This window comes from Neoarius graeffei, chromosome 7 (assembly GCF_027579695.1).
Source record: "Neoarius graeffei isolate fNeoGra1 chromosome 7, fNeoGra1.pri, whole genome shotgun sequence".
Lineage (NCBI taxonomy): Eukaryota > Metazoa > Chordata > Actinopteri > Siluriformes > Ariidae > Neoarius > Neoarius graeffei.
Window position 1 is genome coordinate 61,539,924 of NC_083575.1, and position 27,689 is coordinate 61,567,612.

Consider the following 27,689-nt stretch of genomic DNA (forward strand, 5'->3'; position numbering starts at 1 on the left):
ACGAACTATCATGGACTCCACAAATTTGTGCAAAACCTTAAATGTATCAGAGTGTCATCTGAACACATGCTTCAGTAGATGAGATCAGGCATGAGGAAAATCTGACCTTTTGTACAAAGCAGTTAATGTAGTCAATATCACAAATTTGCTGAGATTTAATTATTAAATATTCAAGATATTAAACATTTATTTTCTTAGTTTTAAATATTTCAAAATTCTAAAACCTTCTGTTTATTTCCAATTATAACTTTTTTTTTAATCCCAGATTTTCAATGTGGGCTCAGACTTTTCTGTTTGTCCTCATAGTTGAGGGTCGGCGATCCAGGAACTATCCATACAACCATTATCTGTAGCCACTTATCCTGTGCAGGGTCGCAGGCAAGCTGGAGCCTATCCCAGCTGACTATGGGCGAAAGGCGGGGTACACCCTGGACAAGTCGCCAGGTCATCGCAGGGCTGACACATAGAGACAAGCAACCATTCACACTCACATTCACACCTACGGTCAATTTAGAGCCACCAATTAGCCTAACCTGCATGTCTTTGGACTGTGGGGGAAACCGGAGCACCCGGAGGAAACCCACGCGGACACGGGGAGAAAGGCCCTTGCCGGCCACTGGGCTTGAACCCAGAACCTTCTTGCTGTGAGGCGACAGTGCTAACCACTACACCACCGTGCCACCCCTCAGACTTTTGGACCCCAATATATATTTGAACTTGTACTGATTTGCAGTGACTCCTGGCCTGCACAAGCTCAAAAATCAGTGAGACAATTTTCATATGTAGGCATCTTTCCACCTTTCCAGCAAACTGTAGACTGTACATATTTAACACTTAGTGATTTACAGTTGCGGTCAGAAGTTTACATACAGTGACATGAATGTCATCTTGGATATGAATGTCATGGCAATATTTGGGCTTTCAGTAATTTCTTTGAACTGTTCTTTTTCTGTGGCAGAATGTACAGCATACATCTTTAATTTAAAAAAATACTAGAATTTGGTGGACAAGTTTTAATTTTCTTTGGGTTTTCTGAAATCAACACAGGGTCAAAATTATACATACAGCACACCTAATATTTGGGTAAAATGTCTCTTTGCAAGATTCACCTTGACCAAACATTTTTGTTTACCATGAACAAGCTTCTGGCAGAATTCTGGTTGGATATTTCATGACTCTTCATGGTAGAATTAGTGGAGTTCCATTAATTTTTTTTCCTTGGCATGGACTTGACTTATAAGCACGGTCCATATATTTTCAAGAGGGTTGAAGTCAGGACTTGTTTTAAGCTTAATGTTAGCCTGCTTTATCCTCCACAACCAGTTCTGATGCATGTCTGGGTTCATTGTCCAGTTGAAACTCCCAAGTCCCAAGTTGTGTTCAAGTTTCTGATGGTTTAAGAATTCTGAGGTAGTCCTCCTTCTTCATTATTCCATCCACTTTGTGCAATGAACCAGTTCCACTGGCAGCAAAACAGCCCCAGAGCATGATGATCCTACCACCACCAGCAGGTAGTGTTCCTCTGTAGTACATGGTGTTCACTGTGGCCAAACAACTCAATCTTTGTCTCATCTGACCATACAGCTTTCCTCCTGAAGGCTTTTCCTTTGTCCGTGTGGTCAGCTTCAAACTTTAGTTAAGCTTGAAGGTGTCAATTCTGGAGCAGGGGGTTATTTCTTGGATAGTAGCCTCTTAGTTCATGGTGATCTGAATTGTAGACAGTGATCCATCAGCTTCCAGTTCATGGCAGGGCAGTGCCATGGTGGTTCCCAGGTTGTTCCGGACCATCCAAACCAATTTCCTTTCAGCTGAGGGTGACAGTTTGGGTTTTCTTGAAGCAAAGTGGCTTGGCAAAGTGACTACACCTCACAATAACTTGGATACAATTGTTTGAACTGATCTTGGAATTTGCAGTCGTTTAGAAATGGCTCCAGGAGACATTCCAGAGTTGTGTATATCTGCAATCCTCTTTCTCAGATCTGCACTGAGCTCCTTGGACTTTCCCATTTTACTGTGTGTTGGTCAATCAATGAGTGCTGTAAACAAACCTTTTTTATGAAGACACAGAGAAGCTACCAGCTTTAGTTGATCATGATCACTAACAGGAAGTTAAGAGACCTCGGCCTTGGCAAGATAAGAGACATTTTGGAAGTTTCAGCACTTCTGAATTAATAATCTAAGTGAGCATATGTAAATTTTGGACCCTGCATGTATAATTTTGACCCTGTGTTGATTTCAGGGTTTTTTTTTAATTAAAGATGTATGCTGTACATTCTGCCACAGAAAAAGAACAGCTCAAAGAAATTACTGAAAGCCCAAATATTGCCATGACATTCATATCCCAGATGACATTCATGTCACTGTATGTAAACTTCTGACCACAACTGTATATCTATGCTACAGCTATAGAGCAGTTGATCAGCCACATGGATGCTCTTTGCAGCAAACAGTGATATACAAGAATGAAAGAGAAATCTGGTTATGGATGTATCATTTTTGTGTTCTAGTTCTTCAGAGAAATCATGTGGCTGTGTGGTTGTATGAAACAACTGAAACGGACATCATGAAAAAAATAAGAATGAATGAATTGCTGGGTGTGATGTGTAAGAGTGTTTCTAGGTCTGGAATAATCATATAATACCTTGGGAAAAGGCTGTGATTTGCAGTAATGCTGTGTAATGCTGTGTTCAAGCTAATTCTTCATTTTGGCCTTGTGTTAACATGTTTATGGTTGCAGATATCAGATTCTGTGTGAGCAGTTTAGAACAAAGAGCTCAGCTCTTAAAGGCAAGCCACTAATCATGCGTAGTTCAGTCGAAGAGGTGTAGTTGTGAGGAAGTGCTCCACTTGTCACTGTTATCACTGCAACTGCAAGCGGCTTTATAGGCAGCAGAGGGCTCTGACAATGTACAGTTATTCCTGTGGTCACAAATTTCTTTTCATGGTAAAGTTGACATTCTACTTAGAATTATATTACATCAGATATACATCTGCCTGACATGTTAAGCATTCACAGGCAGCAGTGTTAGGACTGTTAACATTAGGATGTTGTTTATAAGAATAGTTTAAGGCACAAATAGCATTCTGGCAAGACAGTGTAATCAATTACAGCTTCCTAAACTGAGGACTGATGCATAAAATCCCCAATCCCAGATTTATCTTTGATTTCCATAAACATTTTACCTTGCCATTTTGGTTATTCAAACCCTTAAATAGATATAATTCACTTTTGTTAAACTGTCGAATGAACAAAATGAATGTGGAAAAATGAGAGTGCCAAATGGTTTGAGTTGTTTCTTGAATGCATTATGAAGCAGTGTCTTTGGCAGTGGTTCAGTTTGCACGCCTCTCTATTGCTTTGCCTCATACCAATCTGTCCCACTTCTGGCCCTTAGGGCCAAAGGAGAAAGATGGAGCTGAATTCTTATGCCTTAAAAAGTTTAAGGGGGGAAAAGAGAGAGAGAGAGAGAAAGACATGCAGCAGGAAAAAAATCATTATGAGCATCTGAGGGCAGTCTTGAAACTCCGAAATCATGAGTCATGCTTACTAAAATAAACATGCTAAAATCGGTATTAGATGGCATTGCAGCGGTGATACTGTTATATAATGAGATGTGGTTCAGAACCTTGGATTAATCATTCTGTCTAGCACATTAATGCATAAAATACATACATAAATATCCTCCCTCTCTCTCTCACATCTCATCTTGGCCTAGGCCACAGTCTCGCTCTCTCGCTTTCTCTCTCTCTCTCTCACACACACACACATTTGTTTTACTATCCTTATTAGGACTGTCTGTTAGAATAATGATTAATGCAGCTTAATGCAGTTAAAGCTATGTTTACACATACATCTAACCTGAATCGTAACCTCAGCAACCAAAAGGAAACAGTTTGGCTATTTGGATTTTAGGGTTTTTTGTTTGTTTTAATAGAAGCAGCTGTTTGTTTGTTTGTTTGTTCGTTTGTTTGTTTCACAAGTCCCCATAAGAATATGTTGACTTTATGGGGACATTTGGTCCCTACCAAGATATGAACACACACACACATTTGTTTTACTATTCTTATTAGGACCTTCTCTTGGAATAATGCTTAATGCAGTTAAAGCTATGTTTACACATACATCTAACCTGAATCATAACCTCAGCAACCAAAAGGAAACATTTTGGCTATTTGGCTTTTAGGGTTTTTTGTTTGTTTGTTGCTTATTTGATTGTTTTAATAGAAGCAGCTGTTTGTTTTTGTTTGTTTGTTTGTTTGTTTGTTTCACAAGTCCCCATAAGAATGTGTTGACTTTATGGGGACATTTGGACCCTACCAAGATATGAACACACACACACACACACACACACACACATTTGTTTTACTATCCTTATTACGACCTTCTGTTGGAATAATGATTAATGCAGCTTAATGCAGTTAAAGCTATGTTTACACATACATCTAACCCGAATCGTAACCTCAGCAACCAAAAAGAAACAGTTTGGGTATTTGGCTTTTATTTTTTTTTTTTTTTGTTTTAATAGAAGCAGCTGTTTGTTTGTTTCACAAGTCCCCATAAGAATGTGTTGACTTTATGGGGACATTTGGTCCCTACCAAGATATGAACACACACACACATTTGTTTTACTATTCTTATTAGGACCTTCTCTTGGAATAATGCTTAATGCAGTCAAAGCTATGTTTACACATACATCTAACCCGAATCGTAACCTCAGCAACCAAAAGGAAACATTTTGGGTATTTGGCTTTTAGGGTTTTTTGTTTGTTTGTTGCTTATTTGATTTTTTTAATGCTGTGTTTGTTTCACAAGTCCCCATAAGAATGTCTTGACTTTATGGGGACATTTGGTCCCGACCAAGATATGAACACACACACACACACACACACACAATACAGTATTTCCCGTGTTATATATAGGTCAGTGTTTTCCCTCATCATTCCCCTTCCCTCAACTTCTTCACCCGTTCCTGTATATTTACTATTCATGCAAAGATCATATACAGTATGAAACATGTAACACATTGCATAAGATCACCGCTAATTCCTCAAGCCCGCGTGCACACCTTTCATAAATCAATCCGATTAGAAATAAAAACAGACGGCGCGCGCTCCTGCTCCTCCTGCTGCAAAGCGCATTAATGATCCGACAGGAAACGCAAAGCTGCCTCATGTGACACAGCTGGCCAGCATTTTACTGTAAAACAACCCGAAAAAAGCCAGGACATGGGTTGTGTTATCATGCACCGCTGTCACACACTAACAGCCTGGTAATAAACAACTGTGTCACTGGGCTGTGGCGTGATGGCCCTGGGCTGTGGCTCCTGGAGCGACATGACAACAGAAACCCCGAGAAATCAATATATCACCTATATATGATCATATTTATGCTCCTGAATACACAACCATGCTTTTACACTCTATTTAATCCATCAGTCTGGTTATTTATTTCTACAGCATTTCTAGTGTCTATGCAGGAACACACACACACGCAGGTGGTGTTTAAGTAACAGCATAAACGCTCAGAAACCACTAACCCCAGCTGTCTCTGTCCTTTTTATCCCGGACCATGGCGCATGAAGTATCGCTTTCCAGCCCCCTGGGTTGTTTCACTGCTCGCTCTTCATCAACAATCATGAAGACAGGAAACAGGAATGGCAACGATGCTCCCTACGCCTCATTCTCATCTGAGAGAAACACTTTCAGCATTCAGCCGCCAGGGGGCAGAGCAGAGCAAAACCCAAGCGTGAGTGGACACTATTATATTCCACAGCACAGGCAGGGTCCCAAGGAGAAACCCCTGACTCCTGTTTTCCTGCTCTAACACACCTAATTCAACCAATCTGCTAATTAACAACCCTTCCTGAGTGGAAGTGGGTGTGGGTAGGGCAGGGAAAATACGAAAATGTGTAGGAGGTATCTTGTTGTGGTTCATTTATCAGGAATCATCTCATCTTATCTCATTATTTCTAGCCGCTTTATCCTGTTCTACAGGGTCGCAGGCAAGCTGGAGCCTATCCCAGCTGACTACGGGCGAAAGGCGGGGTACACCCTGGACAAGTCTCCAGGTCATCACAGGGCTGACACAGACAACCATTCACACTCACATTCACACCTACGGTCAATTTAGAGTCACCAGTTAACCTAACCTGCATGTCTTTGGACTGTGGGGGAAACCGGAGCACCCGGAGGAAACCCACGCGGACACGGGGAGAACATGCAAACTCCGCACAGAAAGGCCCTCGCCGGCCACGGGGCTCGAACGCGGACCTTCTGAATGAAGGAATTGAATTGGACCATAGTTAGTTTTTAGAGCAAAGCTTTAAACAGTACATGAGCTTTTTTCAAGATAAAAGCTACAAACTAAAGTACAAAAGATATACCCTTAAGGGTTCCATCCCAGCAACAATAAAAGGTACGGTTTGGTCTCCTTATTTTTGGACCATGTACCACAAATATCCATAGTAAGGGAGAGCCATATATGATGAACCATTCATATCACAGCAGTGACTCTGACATGACATGGTGGTGGCATGCTAGTGTGTGTGGTGCTGTTGTCAATGTATCAGACACAGTAGTGTTGCAGGGATTTTTTAAACATTGTGTACACTCGCTGCACTTCCGTACACACTCCTAAACTGTTGGTTTGCTTTATAGGTCTACAGAAAGAATCTCTTTCTATGTACAGTTTGTGTTAACCAGACTCTAGTCCTTTGAGTATCAGTTACTGATAACAGGACCATGTTGCCTGAGAACATTTAATTGCTGCTATTATTATTATTATTATGTTATATGCTGGGCGGCACGGTGGTGTAGTGGTTAGCACAGTCGCCTCACAGCAAGAAGGTACGGGTTCAAGCCCCACGGCCGGCGAGGGCCTTTCTGTGCAGAGTTTGCATGTTCTCCCCGTGTCTGCGTGGGTTTCCTCCGGGTGCTCCGGTTTCCCCCACAGTCCAAAGACATGCAGTTTAGGTTAACTGGTGACTCTAAATTGACCATAGGTGTGAATGTGAGTGTGAATGGTTGTCTGTGTCTATGTGTCAGCCCTGTGATGACCTGGCGACTTGTCCAGGGTGTACCCCGCCTTTCACCTGTAGTCAGCTGGGATAGACTCCAGCTTGCCTGCGACCCTGTAGAACAGGATAAAGCGGCTACAGATAATGAGATGAGATGTTATATGCTGTTAACTATTTATTTACTATTCATTCATGTTCAGTAAGTATCCTGGTTAGGGTGGCAGTGAATACAGAGAATCTCTCAGGAACACATGGTGTGACTGGGGAATACACCCTGGATCAGACATCAGACCAGCAGAGATCATTCACACATAATTTTACACAAACTTGCAATTTAGCCAAGCCAATCTACCTAACAGGTATATTTTTGGAAGACTGGAGTAAATCAGAGAACCAAGAAGAAACCCACATGGGGAGAACATGCACAGAAACTCCACACAGACAGAACCTTCCCAAATGATTAATGAAACTGTACAAACAATAGACAATATTTAGGTGCTTAAGGGATCAAAAGGTGGTCTTTAATGATGCCTGAAAAAAAGAAGAACAAGAAAAAAAACAAACAAACGTCAACTATTTTAGACATTGAGAACACAACTGAAAAACTGACATATTTCTTCTTATCCCCTTGTACACAATTTATAATAATTCTGTGAGGAAACCTTCTGTTTGTTTACTGACTATATTCCTTTCACATTTTAAAATATAATTTATTTTCTGTTTTTGTAGCAATTTTTTTCTAGATATGACTGAAGCATCATGTTTGTTACTGAAGACCTTCACTCTTTAGATACTGCAGCAAACAACTGTATAAAATGCTGACTCGAACATGTAACATAAAAATGCATGTTTATTAAGTTTGCTTTTTAAAAATACATGTTTAAACAATAGGCTTAATTCAGCATTTCCCCTCTCAGCATCATACCATAATGTACACTCACCGGCCACTTTATTAGGAACACCCACCCACCTGCTGTTTTATGCAGTTATCCAATCAGCCAATCCCTTGACAGCAGCACAATGCATAAAATCATGCAGATACAAATCAAGAGCTTCAGTTAATGTTCACTTCAAACATCAAAATGGGAAAAATTGTGATCTCTGTGACTTTCACTGTGGCATGGGTGTTGGTGTTAACCAGATGGACTGGTTTGAGTATTTCAGAAACTGCTGATTAAGTGGTTAGCACTGTCACCTCACAGCAAGAAGGTTCTGGGTTCGAACCCAGCTGCCGGTGAGGGCCTTTCTGTGCGGAGTTTGCATGTTCTCCCTGTGTCTGCGTGGGTTTCCTCCGGGTGCTCCGGTTTCCCCCACAGTTCAAAGACATGTGGTTAGGTTAATATGGGATGGCCTTGGGCTGAGGTGCCCTTGAGCGAGGCAACTAACTCCCAACTGCTCCCCGGGTGCTGTTAGCATGGCTGCCCACTGCTCTGGGTATGTGTGTGTGCTCATTGCTCACATGTGTGCATGTGTGTGTTCACTGCTTCAGATGGGTTAAATGCAGAGAGGAAATTTCACAAGTGTGTGATGAATAAAGTTGTGCTTTCTTTCTTTTCCTGGGGTTTTCACACACAACAGTCTCTAGAGTTTACACAGAATGGTGCGAAAAACAAAAAACACTGAGTGAGTGAGTGAGTGAGTGAGTGAGTGAGTGAGTGAGTGAGTGACAGACAGACAGACAGTTCTGTGGGTGGAAGCAAACACCTTGTTGATAAGAGAGGTCAGGGCCAGATTGGTTTGAGCTGCCAGGAAGGATATAGCAACTCTTTACAACCATGGTGAGCAGAAAAGCATCTCAGCATGCAACAGCAGAAGAGCACATTGGGTTCCACTCCTGCCAGCCAAGAACAGGAACCTTAGAATCAAGAACAAGTTCCTATTAAAGTGGCCGGTGAGTGTAGTTTACTAAGGCTACATCCACACGACAACGGCAACGAGATGTTATTTAAAAAAATATCACGTCCACATGGGCAACGATCAGTAAAATATCAGGTCCATATGGCAACGCAACGCTTGCTGAAAACGATGCAATACACATGCCACACCTCTAGGGGCGCTGTAAGACGGTCCCTTCGGAGACACCAGAACAATAGAAGAAGTAAGGACGCATGCGCATAAACTATTATGCGCGAGACTTCATATTAGCCACAAAGTCAGGAAAATCTGTTCGTAAAATTACATTATAATGACCAAATACAATGAAAAGTATTTTTCCAGTCTCACCTGTGAAAGGTAATCCCATGTGATCTCGTTTGGACAGTAAACCTGTTGGTACAGTTAAACACAGCACATGAATGAGGCATCTTTATTCTCCGCTTTGACCCATCCAATATGGCGGCGAGGATGACGTATGATTCTACGCGGAAGGCGGCGTCTTTAATGGTCCGGAATAAATTGAATGCTACATGTTGATGGATTAATTTGTTCTTCTACACCCTTTTTGAGGAATGTATTGTAGGACTTAAACCAACATCTGAAGAGGTGAGATCGCTCCTTTTTTTCCCTATTTTTGCTGGCGGGATTGACTCTGCCCTAAGGGCTATTTTCTCTCTCTCTCTCTCTCTCTCTCTCTCTCTCTCACTTTGCACCATTACACAAATATTCACAGTGAAAATATTTTGTAAGCGCATTTCATGAACCAAGTTATAGGATTTGTTGACAACTTGCATCGAGTTCGTTACACTTCTATCCGGTGTGAAGCACTGACAGTCATGTGGTTGTGACGTCATCGTAAACAAATCCGTTCTACTCATCCAGACGACTTCGCAATGGCAACGTTGCCAGATCTTTCCACTCTGGAACCCGTTCTCAAAAGATTCCGTTTTGGGGCACCCAAAACGCCGGTGCCGTGTGGACACCAGGCCTAAACGATAAACAATTGTATCGGATTCACCTGAATCCGTTGCCGTGTGGACAGGGCCCAGGTATGGCCTCCCTCATCACTGTGTCTTGCCTTTGTAGTGATGGTTTCAGCAAGCACACGAGACTGTTAAAAGTCTGCTGCTCCATTCTCAGCCAGTTTTTGTAGCTAGGAGGGTCTTCATCTGCCAATTCTCTCAGTAACTGGCTGTAATGGTGATGATACACGGGGCAACTTTTTGGGCAATGTTGCCGAGCAATGTTGCTGGCAACGGGCAACTAGGTGAGACACAGGGCAACTTTTCAGGGCAACTAACAATGGGCAACAACCAATCAGATAAGAAGTAAAGCTATTGCCAAGGAGACAGACACTGCAAAAATGGACGCTGAAACATTTGCCGCTGTTGCTGTTGTGGCTTCAGTAATTATTTCACTCAAGTAAGTAACACTTTTGGAAAATCGATAAATAGAATAGATATTCTGGCCAAAAGTTTGACATTATTTCAAACTTTTATAAATTCAAATAAATATTTTCTTCTGTTAAAAACTCAGATATCTCATCTCATCTCATTATCTCTAGCCGCTTTATCCTTCTACAGGGTCGCAGGCAAGCTGGAGCCTATCCCAGCTGACTACGGGCGAAAGGCGGGGTACACCCTGGACAAGTCGCCAGGTCATCACAGGGCTGACACATAGACACAGACAACCATTCACACTCACATTCACACCTACGGTCAATTTAGAGTCACCAGTTAACCTAACCTGCATGTCTTTGGACTGTGGGGGAAACCGGAGTACCCGGAGGAAACCCACGCGGACACGGGGAGAACATGCAAACTCCGCACAGAAAGGCCCTCGCTAGCCCCGGGGCTCGAACCCAGGACCTTCTTGCTGTGAGGCGACAGCGCTAACCACTACACCACCGTGCCGCCCATAAACTCAGATATAAAAATGTCAATAAAATGCTAAGTACACAGACAACCATAGTGCACCTTTAATGATACATTGGCAAATACATGGGCCTAACCATATATTTCCATCATCTCAGTAAGAAGAAACAGAAACGGACATGGACCAGGAGATGGCTTCTCAGGAGAAAAAGGGGTGTTACAGCCAGTTACTGAGAGAATTGGCAGATGAAGACCCTCCTAGCTACAAAAACTGGCTGAGAATGGAGCAGCAGACTTTTAACAGTCTCGTGTGCTTGCTGAAACCATCACTACAAAGGCAAGACACAGTGATGAGGGAGGCCATACCTGTGGGGGAGAGACTGGCAATAACCATCTCCTGAACTCTTTCACCAGCCTGCTTGTGGGGTGTAATTTGATTTCAGCCACTAGATGGCGCACAATGCACAATTATTGATTGCATTACGCGACCATTAACTATAAATGTTAAAAAAACAAAAAAAGTAATGGTGTAGCTCTTGTTCGCAAACTGGTTATTGGTAGCTGGTCTAATGTGCCCGTGTTGTAAATTTGTTCAATCAACAGTCAGAAATAACTCGTCATTTTCCAGTCAAGACGCAGTGTTGATATTTAGACCACACGTAATCCGGTATATCCTCCGGTTTTGTCGTGCTGCCAACCTCGTCCTGTGATTGGCTCTTACTTTAGTCAATCAACCTGATGTCCAATCGGTACTTGGATGTATGATCTACTGTCCAATCCTAGTGCAGGAGGCGGGTTGTGTCGGAATACGGGTGAGGGGGAAAAAAACAATACCCTAAACGCGTCGGAGCCAACTAGGCGGGGGAGAGAGAGGTTTTTTTTTTTGTATTTTTCAGCGTGGCTGGATGATTAACCGTGGTGTAACAGTCTGCGTGATTCTCAGCGCTTCAGCTGGAGACCAAAGTATGAGCTCGATAGAAAGTGACTGACTTACTTTGGGATGTTTAATTTGACGTGAAATGAATGTCAGCAGGATCTGAACAAGCGGCTGTTTCTCTCTTATGGACGTGGACTATTCACGTGGAAAATTGTATGTTTTTCGAAGAATCTTGTCGAAATGGGTTGGATACGTTTATTTTACAAGCAGTTTTATTTTTCTCTTACTGCTAGTGTTTCTACCAGGTAACTTGGTTAGCGGAATAACCGAATGGTAGTCAAGTATTCGTTTGTTTTTATACAAAGTGAGTTAAATCAGCGAAAGCCATTCCGAGTGCAGTTCACTCAGTCAGTCAGTCAGTGTTTAATCACACGGCTAGCGTTTAGCTCTGGATTATCCATAACGCTCTGCTAAGCTAACCTCAATACTACTATTACATTTCTGTCACTAGCTAGCTGCTGAGTTATAGTTGCCTAATTTGGCTGCTAGTCAAGACATTTTGCAGGTTTATGCTTACAAACAGCGTGTTTTTTATTTTTATTTCTTAATAAAAGACGACTAACAAAGCGCTTTGCTGTTACAGGCAGCTGGAAGAGCGCTAGCAGAGTGAGCTAGTTAACGTGTTTGAGTTCAGTCTGTGCGGAATTCTTCTTTAGGGCTGTTTTTCTTTTTATTTTCGCAAAATTGCTGGATGTTATCTGATAATAATTATTAATATAACAGGAAAGTATATCGGTAAGGCAGTGTTGGTGGGTTAAAACTAAACAGTGGACGTATCTTGAGTTAATAAATAATTTGCTAACGTTTGTTAGGTTTGTTGTAATATCGTTGATTTATTGTTTGCTCAAGGAAAGTCAAATGAAAAGCTAAGCATTTTAACTACTTGGATCGGGAAGTTGTTTTTGACAGACTGAAGTTCAGGAATGTATTTTTCCCCCTTTTAATGGAAAAAATCTGGACAAACGTCTTAGAATTGTAACCAAAATAAACCACCGTCTAGAATTGTCCAGTCTCTAACAGACAGCTGACTGAGAGAACTGTGTCCAACGTCACATTAGAGGTGTGACGATTCGATTCGAATCGCGATTTTGACCTTCCGATTTGATTCAATTTGAATCACGTTTCACTTTTTTTTTTTTGGTCTTGTGTTTTATAACTGATGCGAATCATTGTCAACATTCGGTTAACTGTCAGCCTAGAAATGTAGAGCAATAAAAAACAAACAAGCCGTTGCTTTTGTAGTCTTTATTTAGACTCCAGTGACTGAATGTAACTATGAACGTATCGTATTTTTGGCACATTTTAATTTTCAAACCGCAAAACACTTAAACAAAAAAAAAGCAATGAAAACTTTGACTCTTGTCTCAATCTTTTAAAACACAAAAATAGTCACTTGTGTTAAAGTGAATACGACCTCTTGAGACACAACGTTCATTGGCCAGAGTGCATAAGGCGCTGAGATTGTAAGAAATGCCGCCAAATCGGGCTTTTAAAAGTCGGTGGTTTCAGGAATTCCGAGTTGTCCGCCATCATGTTCACAAAGCAACGCGTGATCACTATAGCAACCACAAACATGGCTGCGCCCATGTACAGCTCCAGATACCGAATCAAATTTTTAATATAAAAATTATGCCGTTTTTCGAAATTCTTTATACATCTAGGATTATCAGGATGAAATTGGGTATTAGGGAATCGTGATTCATTAAATTTTAATCGATTTTTGAATCGCAGCTTGAAATGGATCGATACATCGGGGATCGATTAATCGCCACACCTCTACTTGACATTCTCTCTAAAGTGAGGAAATCGCTCAGACCGTCATGTGATCTAGTTTGATCGCTCAAATGCAGCAAGTTCTTCAAAAGCATAATCCACATCGTCCACGAGTTATGTGTCTGCTATCTGTTATTCTTTCTACCCCAGACAATGAGCCAGATGGCACACTTGGAAGAGAGGACTTTGATGCAGTAGTTGGAAAAGCAAAGCACCAGGCCATCTCGATCGACCCTGTTTCTCTCTCCTGTCCGTGACTCGCACCGCCAGCTCTGGGCATGGAGTCGTACTCGAGGCCCAGCGGAGACATCCTGCGTAGAAATCCCCAGCACGACTTCGAACTCATCCAGAGAGTCGGCAGTGGCACGTATGGAGATGTGTTCAAGGTGTGTGTGGAGGCTTTCAGATTGATTTTCAAATACATACCCACCCACACACACCCTTACCACACTTGTTTACATTACCACAGTTGGCGCGTTTCCTGACTTGTTCATGTTAAATGCAAAGATGATTGGTGTTCGTTGAACTTAAGCCAATATATAAAACACTGATTGATGCATGGCGTAGGACTCTAGGCATCTCACAATTCAATTTGATTTTGAGTCAGGATGTTGAGAAGCATCAGTAGTCCAGATCAGGGAGAAAGTGATAGTTCTGGTTCATTTGCAGGATGACACGGTGGTGTAGTGGTTGGCACGGTCTCCTCACAGAAAGCAGGTTCTGGATTCGAACGTGTTGATTGACTGGGGTCTTTCTGTGTGGCGTTTGCATGTTCTCCTCGTGCCTGTGTGGGTTTCCTCCAAGTATTCAGGTTTCATTTCTGGTTTAAAACATTCCGACACATCCAGCGTTGTTGTTATTTTGTTTATCAGTCCAAATATTCAGACATTTCATTTTTATTCATATATAATAAGCTGCACCTCGCAGCTCAGTTTAGCAGCTTGCATCTATTGAAAAATGCATCCACACCCCAAAATTCACTGCACGCTTGGTTCACTTCCTGTAGTTGGGGTGATGGAGTTGCATCACTTTGTCAGTGCACTTGAATCCCACAGACAGAGACCACCATTTTCAGACAGTCTCTGGCACCTTTTTTGGTCTGCATGCAAGCATGACTTCTGTAATCTCACTTGTCTCACTGAACTGCACAGAGGGAGGAAAATACAGCAATGTCTGATTCAAATGAACCTAATGTGAAAGTGGCCTGATAATTATTGATTTACATACCCTGTATTATGATTTTCCCCCTTAGTTTTCACATATTATGGTTTAACCCTGAAATCTAAAGAAAAGTGGTTCATTGGATAGATTAGGGTTCTTCGTGTTGGCGGAAATACTGGTCTTTAACATTTACATTTGTTAAAAACCATGTTGGAGTGGATTAGGTATGAAAGACAAAAAAAACAACTCAATTATTTTTCTCCATGTTGTAAGCCTAACTAGAAGACTACTTGAGAAACACATTAAATAACTCACTAAATAAAAAAAAAAAAAATTACCTCCCATTCTGCAATGGTGTGGTGTACAAAAAATTCTAAGAATAAAATTAGACCCATGGTTTTAATGTAGAAATTTCTTCAAACCCTTTTCAAACTCCCTTGGTGAGTTTTTGTCCTAGAAAACTTTAAAAACGTAATCACCCCCAGAAACCCTGAATGGGGTGTGTATGTAGAAGGTAAAATATGTTTTTAGAGCTTTATGAGGGGACCAAAAAGAACATATCTCTGAGCCAGAAAGCAGCTCTTGATGTCCTACCTATTAGTAAATAAAGCTGTTCATATGATAATGGCATGGTAATTCAGCAGTCACTACTGGGTCATTATGAGGGAAGAAAATGTGTGAAAACGCCCAATTTGACTTCTATAAAGGGGCACGTTTGGCTCGTTTTTACCCTGATCGTGAAACTTTGTTCCCAACAAGGACGGAGCATATGTGCCCACGTGCAGCTGCCTAGAGAAAAAGCTCTGCACTCAGGCCCTGTCCACACGGCAACGGATTCAGGTGACTCCGATACAATTGCTTATCGTTTAGGCCTGGCGTCCACACGGCACCGGCGTTTTGGGTGCCCAAAACGCAATCTTTTTGAGAACAGGTTCCAGAGTGGAAAGATCTGGCAACGTTGCCGTTGTGAAGTCGTCTGGATGAGTAGAACGGATTTGTTTACGATGACGTCACAACCACATGACTGTGAGTGCTTCACGCCGGGTAGAAGTGTAACGAACTCGATGCGAGTTGTCAACAAATCCTATGACTTGGTTCATGAAACGCGCTTACAAAATATTTTCACTGTGAATATTTATTGTGTAATGGTGCAAAGTGAGTGAGAGAGAGAGACTCTGCCCTTAGGGCAGAGTCAATCCCGCCAGCAAAAATAGGGAAAAAAAGGAGCGATCTCACCTCTTCAGATGATGGTTTAAGTCCTACAATACATTCCTCAAAAAGGGCGTAGAAGAGCAAATTAATCCATCAACATGTAGCATTCAATTTATCCCGGACCATTAAAGACGCCGCCTTCCGCTTAGGTCATCCTCGCCGCCATATTGGATAGGTCAAAGCGGAGAATAAAGATTCATGTGCTGCGTTTAACTGTACTAACAGGTTTACCGTCCAAACGAGATCACATGGGATTACCTTTCACAGGTGAGAAACAACAAATTAATCCATCAACGTGTAGTATTCAATTTATTCCGGACCATTAAAGACGCCGCCTTCCGCGTAGAATCATACGTCATCCTCGCCGCCATATTGGATAGGTCAAAGCGGAGAATAAAGATTAGCTGCGTTTAACTGTACCAACAGGTTTGCCGTCCAAACGAGATCACATGGGATTACCTTTCACAGGTGAGACTGGAAAAATACTTTTCATTGTATTTGGTCATTATAATGTAATTTTACGAACAGATTTTCCTGACTTTGTGGCTAATATGAAGTCTCGCGCATAATAGTTTATGCGCATGCGTCCTTACTTCTTCTATTGTTCTGGTGTCTCCGAAGGGACCGTCTTACAGCGCCCCTAGAGGTGTGGCATGTGTATTGCATCATTTTCAGCAAGCGTTGCGTTGCCATATGGACCTGATATTTTACTGATCGTTGCCCATGTGGACGCGATATATTTTTAAATAACATCTCGTTGCCGTTGTCGTGTGGATGTAGCCTCAGTGTCTTTGTTCAGAGCATGACGTCCTTTTCTGCGCGCCCGCTCCGAGCTCTTCTACTTGAAAAAATCTGAACTTTTCAGAAAGACATTGGTGTTGTCACTGTCACTCCTTTTCAGGCAGCCAGTCATGATGTCAAGATATTGTTCATAGAAGGGGTACTTTATTCATGAAGTGCTCCCCAGTGCTTTCCTGCCAGAGGAAAATGCTATGTGGACACTCACCCAAAAGCATTTTGCAGTACTCACAGTTAAGTGAATTATTTGACCTCTGCACGGGTGCAGCACGTCCTGTCTTTCTCTTTCTGTATGAAACTTCTGTCATAAAGCACCTTCCACGGATAAAACATCCCTGTCTGAAGCAGCTTGTAAAACCATATCACAAACTGTAAAAAGACTTTTTTATGGTTTCTTCTTCTCTTACAATTCACACTAACTTTCCAAACTGAAGGGCTTGGGGGCAGAGAGGGCCATAATGACGCTCCAGACCGACGGGCTGTTACCTTTGACAGGACTGTTACAGGTGTATTGATGCCTACCTCAACAATATTCAGTGTGTATGCCACTGGCTTTGAAAAAAGTGTCAAACACTTAGTCAAACCACATGAAATTTCTGAACGTTTTAATCACGTGTAGCCAACATCTGGGTTTACACGGTTCAGAGCTCAAAGTTCTTGGCCAGAAATGTTTAGTGTGTGTGTTTTTCTTACAATATCTCAGCACCTCTGAAAGTAGGTTTTTGAAAAGTGTATGGTTGTAGTTGATTTAAAAAAATATATATATTCTTACTGCTCTCAGCTTATTGGTGCTGAATATAAACATGTCCAACATAGCCTGTTGGGATCTTTTTTTTTAAAGATGGATGAAATATACAAAATTGTGAAGGTTTAACTACTCAGAAGTGGCTGACGGGTCTCGGACTCCACAGGGTTAATAGAAACTTCTGTGAAAACAAACCTGTGGCGATGACTTCCCCAAAAGTGTCCAGAAGCCATTGTAATTATTCAGTTGTTTTTTTTTCCCCATTTATAATGAATTGTTTGAGTCTGTGTGACCATGTTGTGACATGTCCTGGTGTCGTGTGCGTGTTTTGATTATTTGAGAATTTCGGTGGACACTCCTCATAAGTACAGCAGAACTGCACCATTCAGGAAGTGCTCTCCCATCTGAGCTCACCTTTCCCCTGTTGTAATAGTTAAAGCTTGAATAAACAAGACTCTTTCTCTTTGCTCTCCTTTTGTGCCGACAGGGTAGACTTGTATCTTGTGTTCACAGTATGTCAGAGTGCTGGGCTCTCTCCAGAGGTTGCCCCTCACTCTCTCTGGGATTAGCATGCCAGGCAGAGACTAGCCTACTTTTCAGAGGGCTCTGTGCTGTTCAGGGGTTCTGGAGGTTTGATTGTGTGGATTTTAGTGGGGAGAATGCCTGATTTGTGACTTAAGTGTGTCCATAAAGTAAAAATGTCATAAATTTTGTGCTATAAAACTTTATGCTTTATTTACTTGATCATGTTGCAGTGCAGGTTCCAGATTATTATGGCATCTCCATCTCTCGCACGTCAGAGCCATGAAAGAAGAGAACTAAACATACTAGTTTTTCTTGTAATGTTGCTTTATCCTTATGATCTTTCAAAGCACATACTGGGAGCTTATGCGTATGGACGGTATAATATGGTGTCTAAAGATTAGTCACTTCAGTAGAAGTAGTAAAAAAAAAAAAACAGGAAAAGGGATTGCAGTAACAAGCCTGTTTTTTTGGCAAATGAAGGATTTGAGAGTTGGAATCTTGTGCAGACTCAGGAACAGTAAATGTTAGAGAGAATCCTTACACAGATTAAGTGTCTTATTCGTTCTTATCAGCTAAGCAGAGTATATTAGAGATGCGGCAACTGCTGTCAGACATGTGAGCTGGATGGAGACGGCGATTCTGGCTTATCTTTAACAGTATAATTCATTTAAGAATCACTGGAACTCTTGTTCTGATTATTTAAACAGGTGTTCAAGTGGGATACATTTTGTCTACCAGTTTAACTCAGGTGAACTCTTCACTCTTTATTTGCCTGACCCAGCTCCAAAGCAGTTTCAGACCCAGCCCCGGTTTGTTACTGTTATTTGTGGCTGAAAGAGAGATCTTTTCTGAAATATCTGTTCATGAGAGAGGTTCTCTGATATGTAAAGCTGTAGTGTACATAAGCGTTTGGAGGCAGTGTTTTACTTTTTTTTTAAATGGCTCCGAAGTCCTTGTGTACAAATGAGACACACATTCAGGGATCTGGATATCGCAGGCCCTCTGGACTTTCCTGGAAACCTTGTGAAAGTAGCAGAGTTTCCATTCATCCATGAGTGGACAGCTTCCTCAAGCCAAGGGATAGGTGTGTGTGTGTGTGTGTGTGTGTGTGTGTGTGTGTGTGTGTCCGTCCGTAGTAGATACTTTTCTACTGTTATTGTTTGGTGGACATCCTTCCTCTGTCAGCTTAGCTGCTGCTGTTTTAAGAACTGCCTTACAGCAAGCAGTCTGCATGTGAATTCTCTAGCTGTGTGCTAAGCTTAGTAGCTGCATTGCTACTGTGTGTGCTGCTGCTGCAGAGCTGGAAACTTCAACGTCTGAGCCGTGTGAAGCATTTTGTTAGTGTAAAGTATCTCATAACACAAGTGTTGCTACTGATGAGTGGTCTCTGCCACGCCGATAGTAAATTGGTCTGTTTCCTGGTACATGCACTGCCACTCTTATTTACCCATTTGATGTAATCCAGGGGTTATATGACCTGAAACGTGGGTACAGTCCTTAGTTTTGTCTATAAGTAGAGTGGTTTTCAGTAACCGGTTTCCAAACTTTTTTTGGGGGGTAACCATATCCCTCTGTAGCTGTAAGGAAATCTATAGAGATCTTGCAGTCACGTGACCGGAAAGTTAACAGCCGCCATCTTGTCGTTAAAAAACACAGCTGAATTCTGCTGCACTCGTGTACAGAATGGATCAATTTCAACCAACGGACTACACCGCTCATTTTTCTAATGAACAGTTAATTAGATATATGTCTAAAATAAACGATCTACAGATTAGTGACCCTTATGGCTTACCGGACGGAGTTTTCACGACCGTGTCAGTGGATATTGAACTGCCAGAGGTGGAATACCCAGACGTGTATAATTACCTCATTAACTTTCCCTCGCTGTTCAGTGGTGAAGCACTGCGTGCTTATAAATCTCTGGACAGTTATCTTTACAGAAATTCAGGATTTGTCAGCCGCCCTCAGATGTGGCATCTTGTAAACAAGAAAATAACAATCCTCATTGGACGGGTAAGTCACTTAAGTATTACTAGTATAGCACTGACCAGCCGATGTCCGTCTTGTTTACCATGGATCTGGCGTTGGAGAGGTAGAGGCTTAGCAGTGGAGATTTGAGTGGCTGTTTTCTGAGCTTAGTCAACAGGCCGGCTCTGCCTGCAGCTTCGCTTTTGCTTCCGCTCCCGCCGCCGCCTCCTTCGCTTTGCTTCCGATAACAATCCACGGAGACCCCGCTGGTCTCGCTATCTCGTCCGGAATGTTGTGCATGCGAAGGAAATCGCTACAAACCGTCATTTTCTACTGGAAACCAATGTCCAGTAAGTCCATACGGTTGTAGTGGATATTGAAGTCCGGTACAGACGAACAACACGCAAAAATACACACGAAAAACATAAACGTGCACAGGTAGGGAGAGCTTGTAGCCGCAGCCGTTGTAGTAGAATTGTATATAGTAGGGTTTTCCAGAAGAAAAAGTAGAAGCAGAAGTAGAAGGCGGAAATATGGCGTTTGACCGACAAGATGGCGTCTGTCACAATCTGGATTGGCTGTGACGTCACATGCAAGATCTCTATAGGCCAACTCGACTCAGAATTATTTTAAGAATTATTGAATTAATAGGCTTATTCAAATATAGAGCCTTTTATATACTCTGTACCTATAGGCTAGGAACTAATAAACATAATTTTGATCATAGCAGTTTAGGATTTTCATCACAAGAAAAAGATCACAGGCCCGTTGTTGTTGGTGGTTATTATTGTTATATTATTAACAGCAATAACAACAAACATCATTGCGTAGTACCTTTCATACATAAAATGTGACCCAGACTGACAAGGAAGTTAGACATTATAGAGAATGAAATGGGGTCATATAAGCAGTGAGAATAACCTACAAATAGAAACCATTTAGAAACAATATGAGAACAAGAGTAAGCATATAAAAAGATTGTCACATGAGATCCAGTAAAGGGGGGGGGAAGAATGAGTAAATAAGAAATCAGAGATTGTAAAATAATTAAAAAAAAAGATACTGAAATAAAATGAAAAAAATGTGTAGCTATTTTTAAAAAATTATTCATTGTAGTTTCCTGTCCGATCTTGATTGCAATTTTCTCTTGTATAGAAACACTTTTTTTCATTTTCTCAGCTGATGGTGTAAAATTGATGACATGAATGACTTTTTTTTTTTTTCTTCCTCATTCGGGTTCTTGTAAATAACCAGTTGACACCTGCAGTCTTGCTCAAATCTGCATGTGTGCTTCTTCCTGCCAACCAGAACCGATTGGAGAGTCGATGCTCTGCTGCTGTTTTGGCCTTAATGTAATCCATGATGCTCAGTTTGCGCTGTTTTTACTTCAACCAGTAAATGTTACCACTGTAGGCAGGACAAAGATGATTGTTTAGAGCTCAGGTGTTCTTTTCGTGGCTGGAAAGACATGATTTGATTTATGTTTTTTTTTTTTTCTTTTTCCATTGCTGTAGATGAAGGAAATGGCTTTGAGTATCTTGACTTGTTTAGTCAGAGTTCAGTAGGATTGGGGATGATGCACTGTGATTTCCAATGGCCAGAATTTTGAAGCGCTTTGTCAACATATCAGCATGACTTCATGAATGTATTTCTATACAGTTTTTCTGATCCAGAATCGTACTTTGTATTATACAGTGGTGCTTGAAAGTTTGTCAACCCTTTCTATATTTCTGCATAAATATGACCTAAAACATCAGATTTTCACACAAAAGTCCTAAAAGGAGATAAAGAGAACCCAGTTAAACAAATGAGACAAAAATATACTTAGTCATTTATTTATTGAGGAAAATGATCCAGTATTACATATGTGAGTGGCAAAAGTATGTGAACCTTTGCTTTCAGTATCTGGTGTGACCCCCTTGTGCAGCAATAACTGCAACTAAACGTTTCCAGTAACTGTTGGACAGTCCTGCACACCGGCTTGGAGGAATTTTATCCCATTCCTCCGTACAGAACAGCTTCAACTCTGGGATGTTGGTGGGTTTCCTCACATGAACTGCTTGCTTCAGGTCCTTCCACAACATTTGGATTGGATTAAGGTCAGGACTTTGACTTGGCCATTCCAAAACATTAACTGTATTCTTCTTTAACCATTCTTTGGTAGAACGACTTGTGTGTTTAGGGTCGGTGTCTTGCTGCATGACCCACCTTCTCTTGAGATTCAGTTCATAGACAGATGTCCTGACATTTTCCTTTAGAATTCACTGGTATAATTCAGAATTCATTGTTCCATCAATAATGGCAAGCCATCCTGGCCCAGATGCAACAAAACAGGCCCAAACCATGATACTACCACCACCATGTTTCACAGAGGGGACAAGGTTCTTGTGCTGGAATGCAGTGTTTTTCCTTTCTCCAAACATAACGCTTCTCGTTTAAACCAAAAAGTTCTATTTTGGTCTCGTCCGTCCACAAAACATTTTTCCAATAGCCTTCTGGCTTGTCCACGTGATCTTTAGCAAACTACAGATGAGCAGCAATGTTCTTTTGGGAGAGCCGTGGCTTTCTCCTTGCAACCCTGCCATGCACACCATTGTTGTTCAGTGTTCTCCTGACGGTGGACTCATGAACATTAGCCAATATGAGAGAGGCCTTCAGTTGCTTAGAAGTTACCCTGGGGTCCTTTGTGACCTTGCCGACTATTACACGCCTTGCTCTTGGAGTGATCTTTGTTGGTCGACCATTCCTGGGGAGGGTAACAATGGTCTTGAATTTCCTCCATTTGTACACAATCTGTCTGACTGTGGATTGGTGGAGTCCAAACTCTTTAGAGATGGTTTTGTAACCTTTTCCAGCCTGATGAGCATCAACAACGCTTTTTCTGAGGTCCTAAGAAATCTCCTTTGTTCGTGCCATGATACACTTCCACAAACATGTGTTGTGAAGATCAGACTTTGATAGATCCCTGTTCTTTAAATAAAACAGGGTGCCCACTCACACCTGATTGTCATCCCATTGATTGAAAACACCTGACTCTAATTTCACCTTCAAATTAACTGCTAATCCTAGAGGTTCACATACTTTGCCACTCACAGATATTGGATCATTTTCCTCAATAAATAAATGACCAAGTATAATATTTTTCTCATTTGTTTAACTGGGTTCTCTTTATCTGCTTTTAAGACTCTTGTGTGAACATCTGATGTTTTAGGTCATATTTATGCAGAAATATAGAAAATTCTAAAGGGTTCACAAACTTTCAAGCACCATTGTACATTACTCTAAGGCTTCCTGGTGATATCAAAATCATATTTGTATGTTTTTGCACAAGATGTTCCTTTTAAATGTACAGTTTGTTTGAAAAGGTTTTAGGTCTATATTATGAATAATTATATAATTTAAGGGTGCCTTCGAAAAACTGAGATTCTCAAAATAGCAATGCTATCTGGGTAACTTTTTTGTTTCTGTTGATTATTTTTTCCAGCCCAGAACAATTGGCCCTGCCTTGAGCCAAAACAGCTGTTCAGCTCTGCCCCTTTAAAAGCATGTTGCACAGGATGCATAGCTTTAACCAAGCAGGGGGAAAAAAGCAGCATCATTTCCCCACAAAATGTCAATCAAAATGTTTCATATTTAGTTTATATTTGTAGTATATTATCCTTTAACAGTGCCTTTGACAAAAGAACATACTGTAATCATTCTCATGGCTGCAGCACAAAGATCATTTAAAGGAACACATTGAAATTTTGGTATTAATCTAGTCCAGTTGCCACCAGATTAACACCAGATGTGTTAACATAAGTTCATCATGAGTGGGAGAGATGAGTCTGTGTGTGTATTTTACAAAAAAGTGGCAGTCATGTAGAACATCAGGGAGTGGAGACTGGGGCGTGGTTGATGTATGTTTCAGGTATGGTGGACATGAACAATAAATATTTGTTTTGTCTACTGTCTCTTTTATTCTCCACCAAATTAGGGGAAAATATTGTGTTTTCTTGTAATAAATAAAATGTGATTTTCTTAAAATAGTGGAATACTCAATCTAAAAAGGCTTCCCATCCAAGTATCACCTACCTGTCCGCAACACTAGTAAGTTAGTTATGGAGAAAGACAAGGTTTGTCGTTGAGGACAATTTTGCTGCATCATCTGCTGCAAAAAAATACAAACCAAACCCTGTGTGTTTGACCCATCACCACTTCCCAGTGCTCTCGAAGTGATGAACAAAAAGTGTGAGCATGGTGATTTTAAAATGGTGTTAGTGTCGTCTGTGAAGGTTCTCAGTCATCCAGGTCATCGTAATCCGTAGGTGCTAAAGAAGGCAATTGGACTTGCTTGAAATCCTTGAAGACATTTCACCGCTCATCCGAAAGGCTTCTTCGGTTCTCTCTGACTAGTGGGGAGTTCCAGGTAGTTATCCTCTAGTGGACCAAAAGCAACCCTAAGGAGAGTCATTGAAGTCACATGGGTCGTTGACCCTCTCGGTCATCCTGTAGGTTGTTCGGGTCACTGGAGGCCAGGAGTGAATGGTGTTAGCAGCCTAGAGGGTTGTTAATATTAATTGTTGTATCTTTTTAAAGACTGAAGAGATATTCTAAATGGATTCCCCTAAAATAATATGTGGGGTGTATTCTTTAACTATTCTGAATACAACCTTTTTAAAACCGATCACGGATTGAATATAGATACTTCTCGTTTGTAGTCTAAGCATGTAATGCTATTACTTGTATTACATTACATTACAGCCCAATCATGAGGTGGTGTCATATTTACCTCCGCCAAGGAGGTTATGTTTTTGGTAGCATTGGTTTGTTTTTTTGTTGGTTTGTCTGTTAGCAACATTACAGAAAAAGTTATGAACGGATTGCTCTGAAATTTTTTCCAGAGGTGTGACTGGGCACAAGTAACAATCCATTAAATTTTGGCGGTGATCCGGATCACCTTCTGGATCCCGGATTTTTTTAAAGGATCCTTGGCAGAGGTCTGCGCTCTGAGTGCTTTTCTAGTTGTTGAATGTGTTAAACTCTGACAGCCTGGCATATGGAATATTACAGCATGAATTAAAGCTCCAGATGTTTATTTGTTGATGTCTGTAACGATAACCTGTAATGAAATTAGAGCTGTGCAATATATCGTATTTTTATCGCGATATCGATATTGGTGTCAAACGATATCAAAATTCATAATATCGATATGAAACGATTTTTTGTCATTTGTCGAAAGGGACGTGCACAATATTTCTACAATGGCAATAAAACAACAATAACATTGACGTGACAGTAAGGTAAAACGAACCCTTCTGTCCCCTAAGGCACACCGTAGCCTTGCATACGTCATCCATTCTACTCCCGCGATATCTCCGCAACAGTAAAAAATCAATTCTTCTGTTTTCATACGTGTTAATATGTTGTTTGATTTGCTTGCTAATAGTTATAATAATAATACAATTAACATATTTACGTCATATTTTTGGATGTGGGACTGGGTAATGTAAAAATGGCATCTACGGAAGAAAACAAGCACAACAATATTAGCACATATCCAGCTTGCTAGCTGTGTTAGATGTGTTAAACCGTGTGGATTTAAGTGGAATAATTGCGAGTCGTCCTGTGGTCAAGGCAGCGTTTTAAGGTAAGGCAATTTGGTTATTAATGTTGCCCGCCGCGGCATGTTTACTTGGGTTCATTTGATTTTGACTTGTGCATCTGCAGCTAGCATCATGCTTTGAAGTAGGTTCTGCTAAGGACGGGTTTATTGCGCGATGTAGACGGACTCAGATGTAATTACATTGTTTTTAAAATTCCGTGCGCTTAAAACGGTGTCCCCCTGCTAATCATGTAGCCCTAATCATGTGTTGCTTTTACTTTTCGAGTGAAATATCTCTGCAAATGGTATTTCAATGCTGACATGCCAAAAAGATAGCGGAGTCCACATTTGGAAGATGAAGGAAGAGAAGCCTGATGCTTGAAAATAGATCGCTTAATCCACAACGCATATCTGTATTTGAGACATAACCTGCAACTAGTGGGGATGTTTTGGAATGACTGTGCGTAGGGTGTTTTTGGCCACAGAACACTAACCCACAGTAGTAGGAGTACTACTGGGTTCGTGGATTTTGTCTGTTGACTGAGCGAAGCATGGTGTTTGCCTTGTGCCATTTCACGGAGCATCTAGCCGCAGTGCCACCTACACTTTCAGGGAATGTTTACATGCCGCTGAGCTATTTTCATGTATGTTAATTCTTAAGGACTTGTCTCTATATTGTGCGTGTTCACACACGGACTGGCCATCGGGAGTAGCGGGAGTTTTCCCGGTGGTTCAGTGTGGGCCGGCGGAGAAAAAAACAAAACAGTTGCGCGCTGGCCTTTAATATGATAAGCAATGTTAACAGTTTCTTTAAGAAACTGTTAACATTGTTTATTACAGTTGCGCGCTGGCCTTTAATATGATAAGCAATGTTAACAGTTTCTTAAAGAAACTGTTAACATTGCTTATCATATTAAAGGCCAGCGCGCAACTTTTTTTTTTTTTTTCTCCGCCGGCCCACAAACTCCCGCTACTCCCAATGGCCAGTCCGTGTGTGTGCGTGTTTTAATGTTGGTGTCTTAACAACACACAAGCTTACGTTGTTGTGTGTGTGTGTGTGTGTGTGTGTGTGTGAGAGAGAGATTTTATCCTTGGCTGGCTACGAGCCAGTGTGGACGTTACGCAGTAATCACTGGTAATACCAGCGCTGGCTCCAAACTCTGTGATCGGAAATGTTGAGTGAGGAGAACGTGAGCCTTGTGCAGGCGATAGGACCTATGCAAAGTACGCGCTTGCACAGTAAATAGTTTAAGTAAAAGGCGTTTCAGGGTACAACGGGAAGGGTTGACAGGTAGCCTATGAGGCCTGTACTATAAAAATGTGGCCCGGTGCCTCAGGTGTTGATGATCACGGCTTTAAAAAAAGGTGTATAAATATCGTTTTAAAAATCGCGATATCGATATTTACTGAAAAAATCGTGATATTGATTTTTTCCAATATCGAGCAGCCCTAAATGAAATCAATATTTTGGAGAAGAATTGTTCAAGGACAAAGTTCCAAGATGTTCTTCTATTTTATAATGAATAGACAGGGCTAATAATGTATTTAGGGTACTATTTATATTACATTTAATATCACTACTAATATTATTTGGGTTTGGCTAAGTTTTTGATGTTGACACCTTTTTCTAACATGGTTATGTCATGCACACGAGCGTTTTTCTTTCTCTACTGAAATTAATTACAGGCAAGTGCTAATAAGGAGGGGAGGAAGGCATGGAATGGAGATGGTTGAGTGCAGTGTCCAATGCAGTCAGATGGTTATCAGTCTGGTATCATTTCACTCAAGTGCTCAGTGAGGCACAATGCAAACCTGCACTTCCGCAAACAGTGTTGACGGTATCTGTATCGGACACTTCTTGTTCCAGTATTGCCAGCATTAAATAAGTGGAGAATGGGTGATGGAGTCAGTGTTATAATTCCAGCCTTGTTGACATTTCACCTGTAGGGGTAGAGAGTCGGGGAAACAGCAATGATCTTTGTAACGATTCCCTGAGGTATTGGGAACAGGCATGACAGTTCAAGGTGTGCTTTATTTTAACACTCACTTTTCAGTGACTAACACACACGTGCGTGCGCACACACACAATACGGCTCACTCACTCATTACTGACTGTCTGCAAGACACACGGGTACACGTTAATAGCCAGTAATTAGACACAGGTGTAACTCATCACATGTTACCTGCTGGTTCAACCTGACTCCTCGCCGTTCACAGCTGT

At 41.3% G+C, this 27,689-nt stretch overlaps 2 protein-coding genes across 3 annotated transcripts in view; one reads left to right on the forward strand and one right to left on the reverse strand.

The window, feature by feature from the left end:
* The window catches only part of atl1 (atlastin GTPase 1), a 35,576-nt gene extending 29,913 nt beyond the window's left edge, over positions 1-5,663 (reverse strand). The window contains exon 1 of the mRNA XM_060924803.1: positions 5,538-5,663. Within this exon, the coding sequence (XP_060780786.1) occupies positions 5,538-5,637 (100 nt within the window). The 5' untranslated portion in view covers positions 5,638-5,663. The remainder of the gene's footprint in view (positions 1-5,537) is intronic.
* A 5,930-nt stretch (positions 5,664-11,593) lies between these two features.
* map4k5 (mitogen-activated protein kinase kinase kinase kinase 5) overlaps positions 11,594-27,689 on the forward strand; it is a 101,084-nt gene continuing 84,988 nt past the window's right edge. The window contains exons 1-2 of one of the 2 annotated variants that reach the window (XM_060926206.1): positions 11,594-11,855; positions 13,626-13,861. In XM_060926206.1, the coding sequence (XP_060782189.1) occupies positions 13,754-13,861 (108 nt within the window). In that variant the 5' untranslated portion in view covers positions 11,594-11,855; positions 13,626-13,753. The remainder of the gene's footprint in view (positions 11,856-13,625; positions 13,862-27,689) is intronic. The other variant, XM_060926207.1, reaches the window with a different exon arrangement.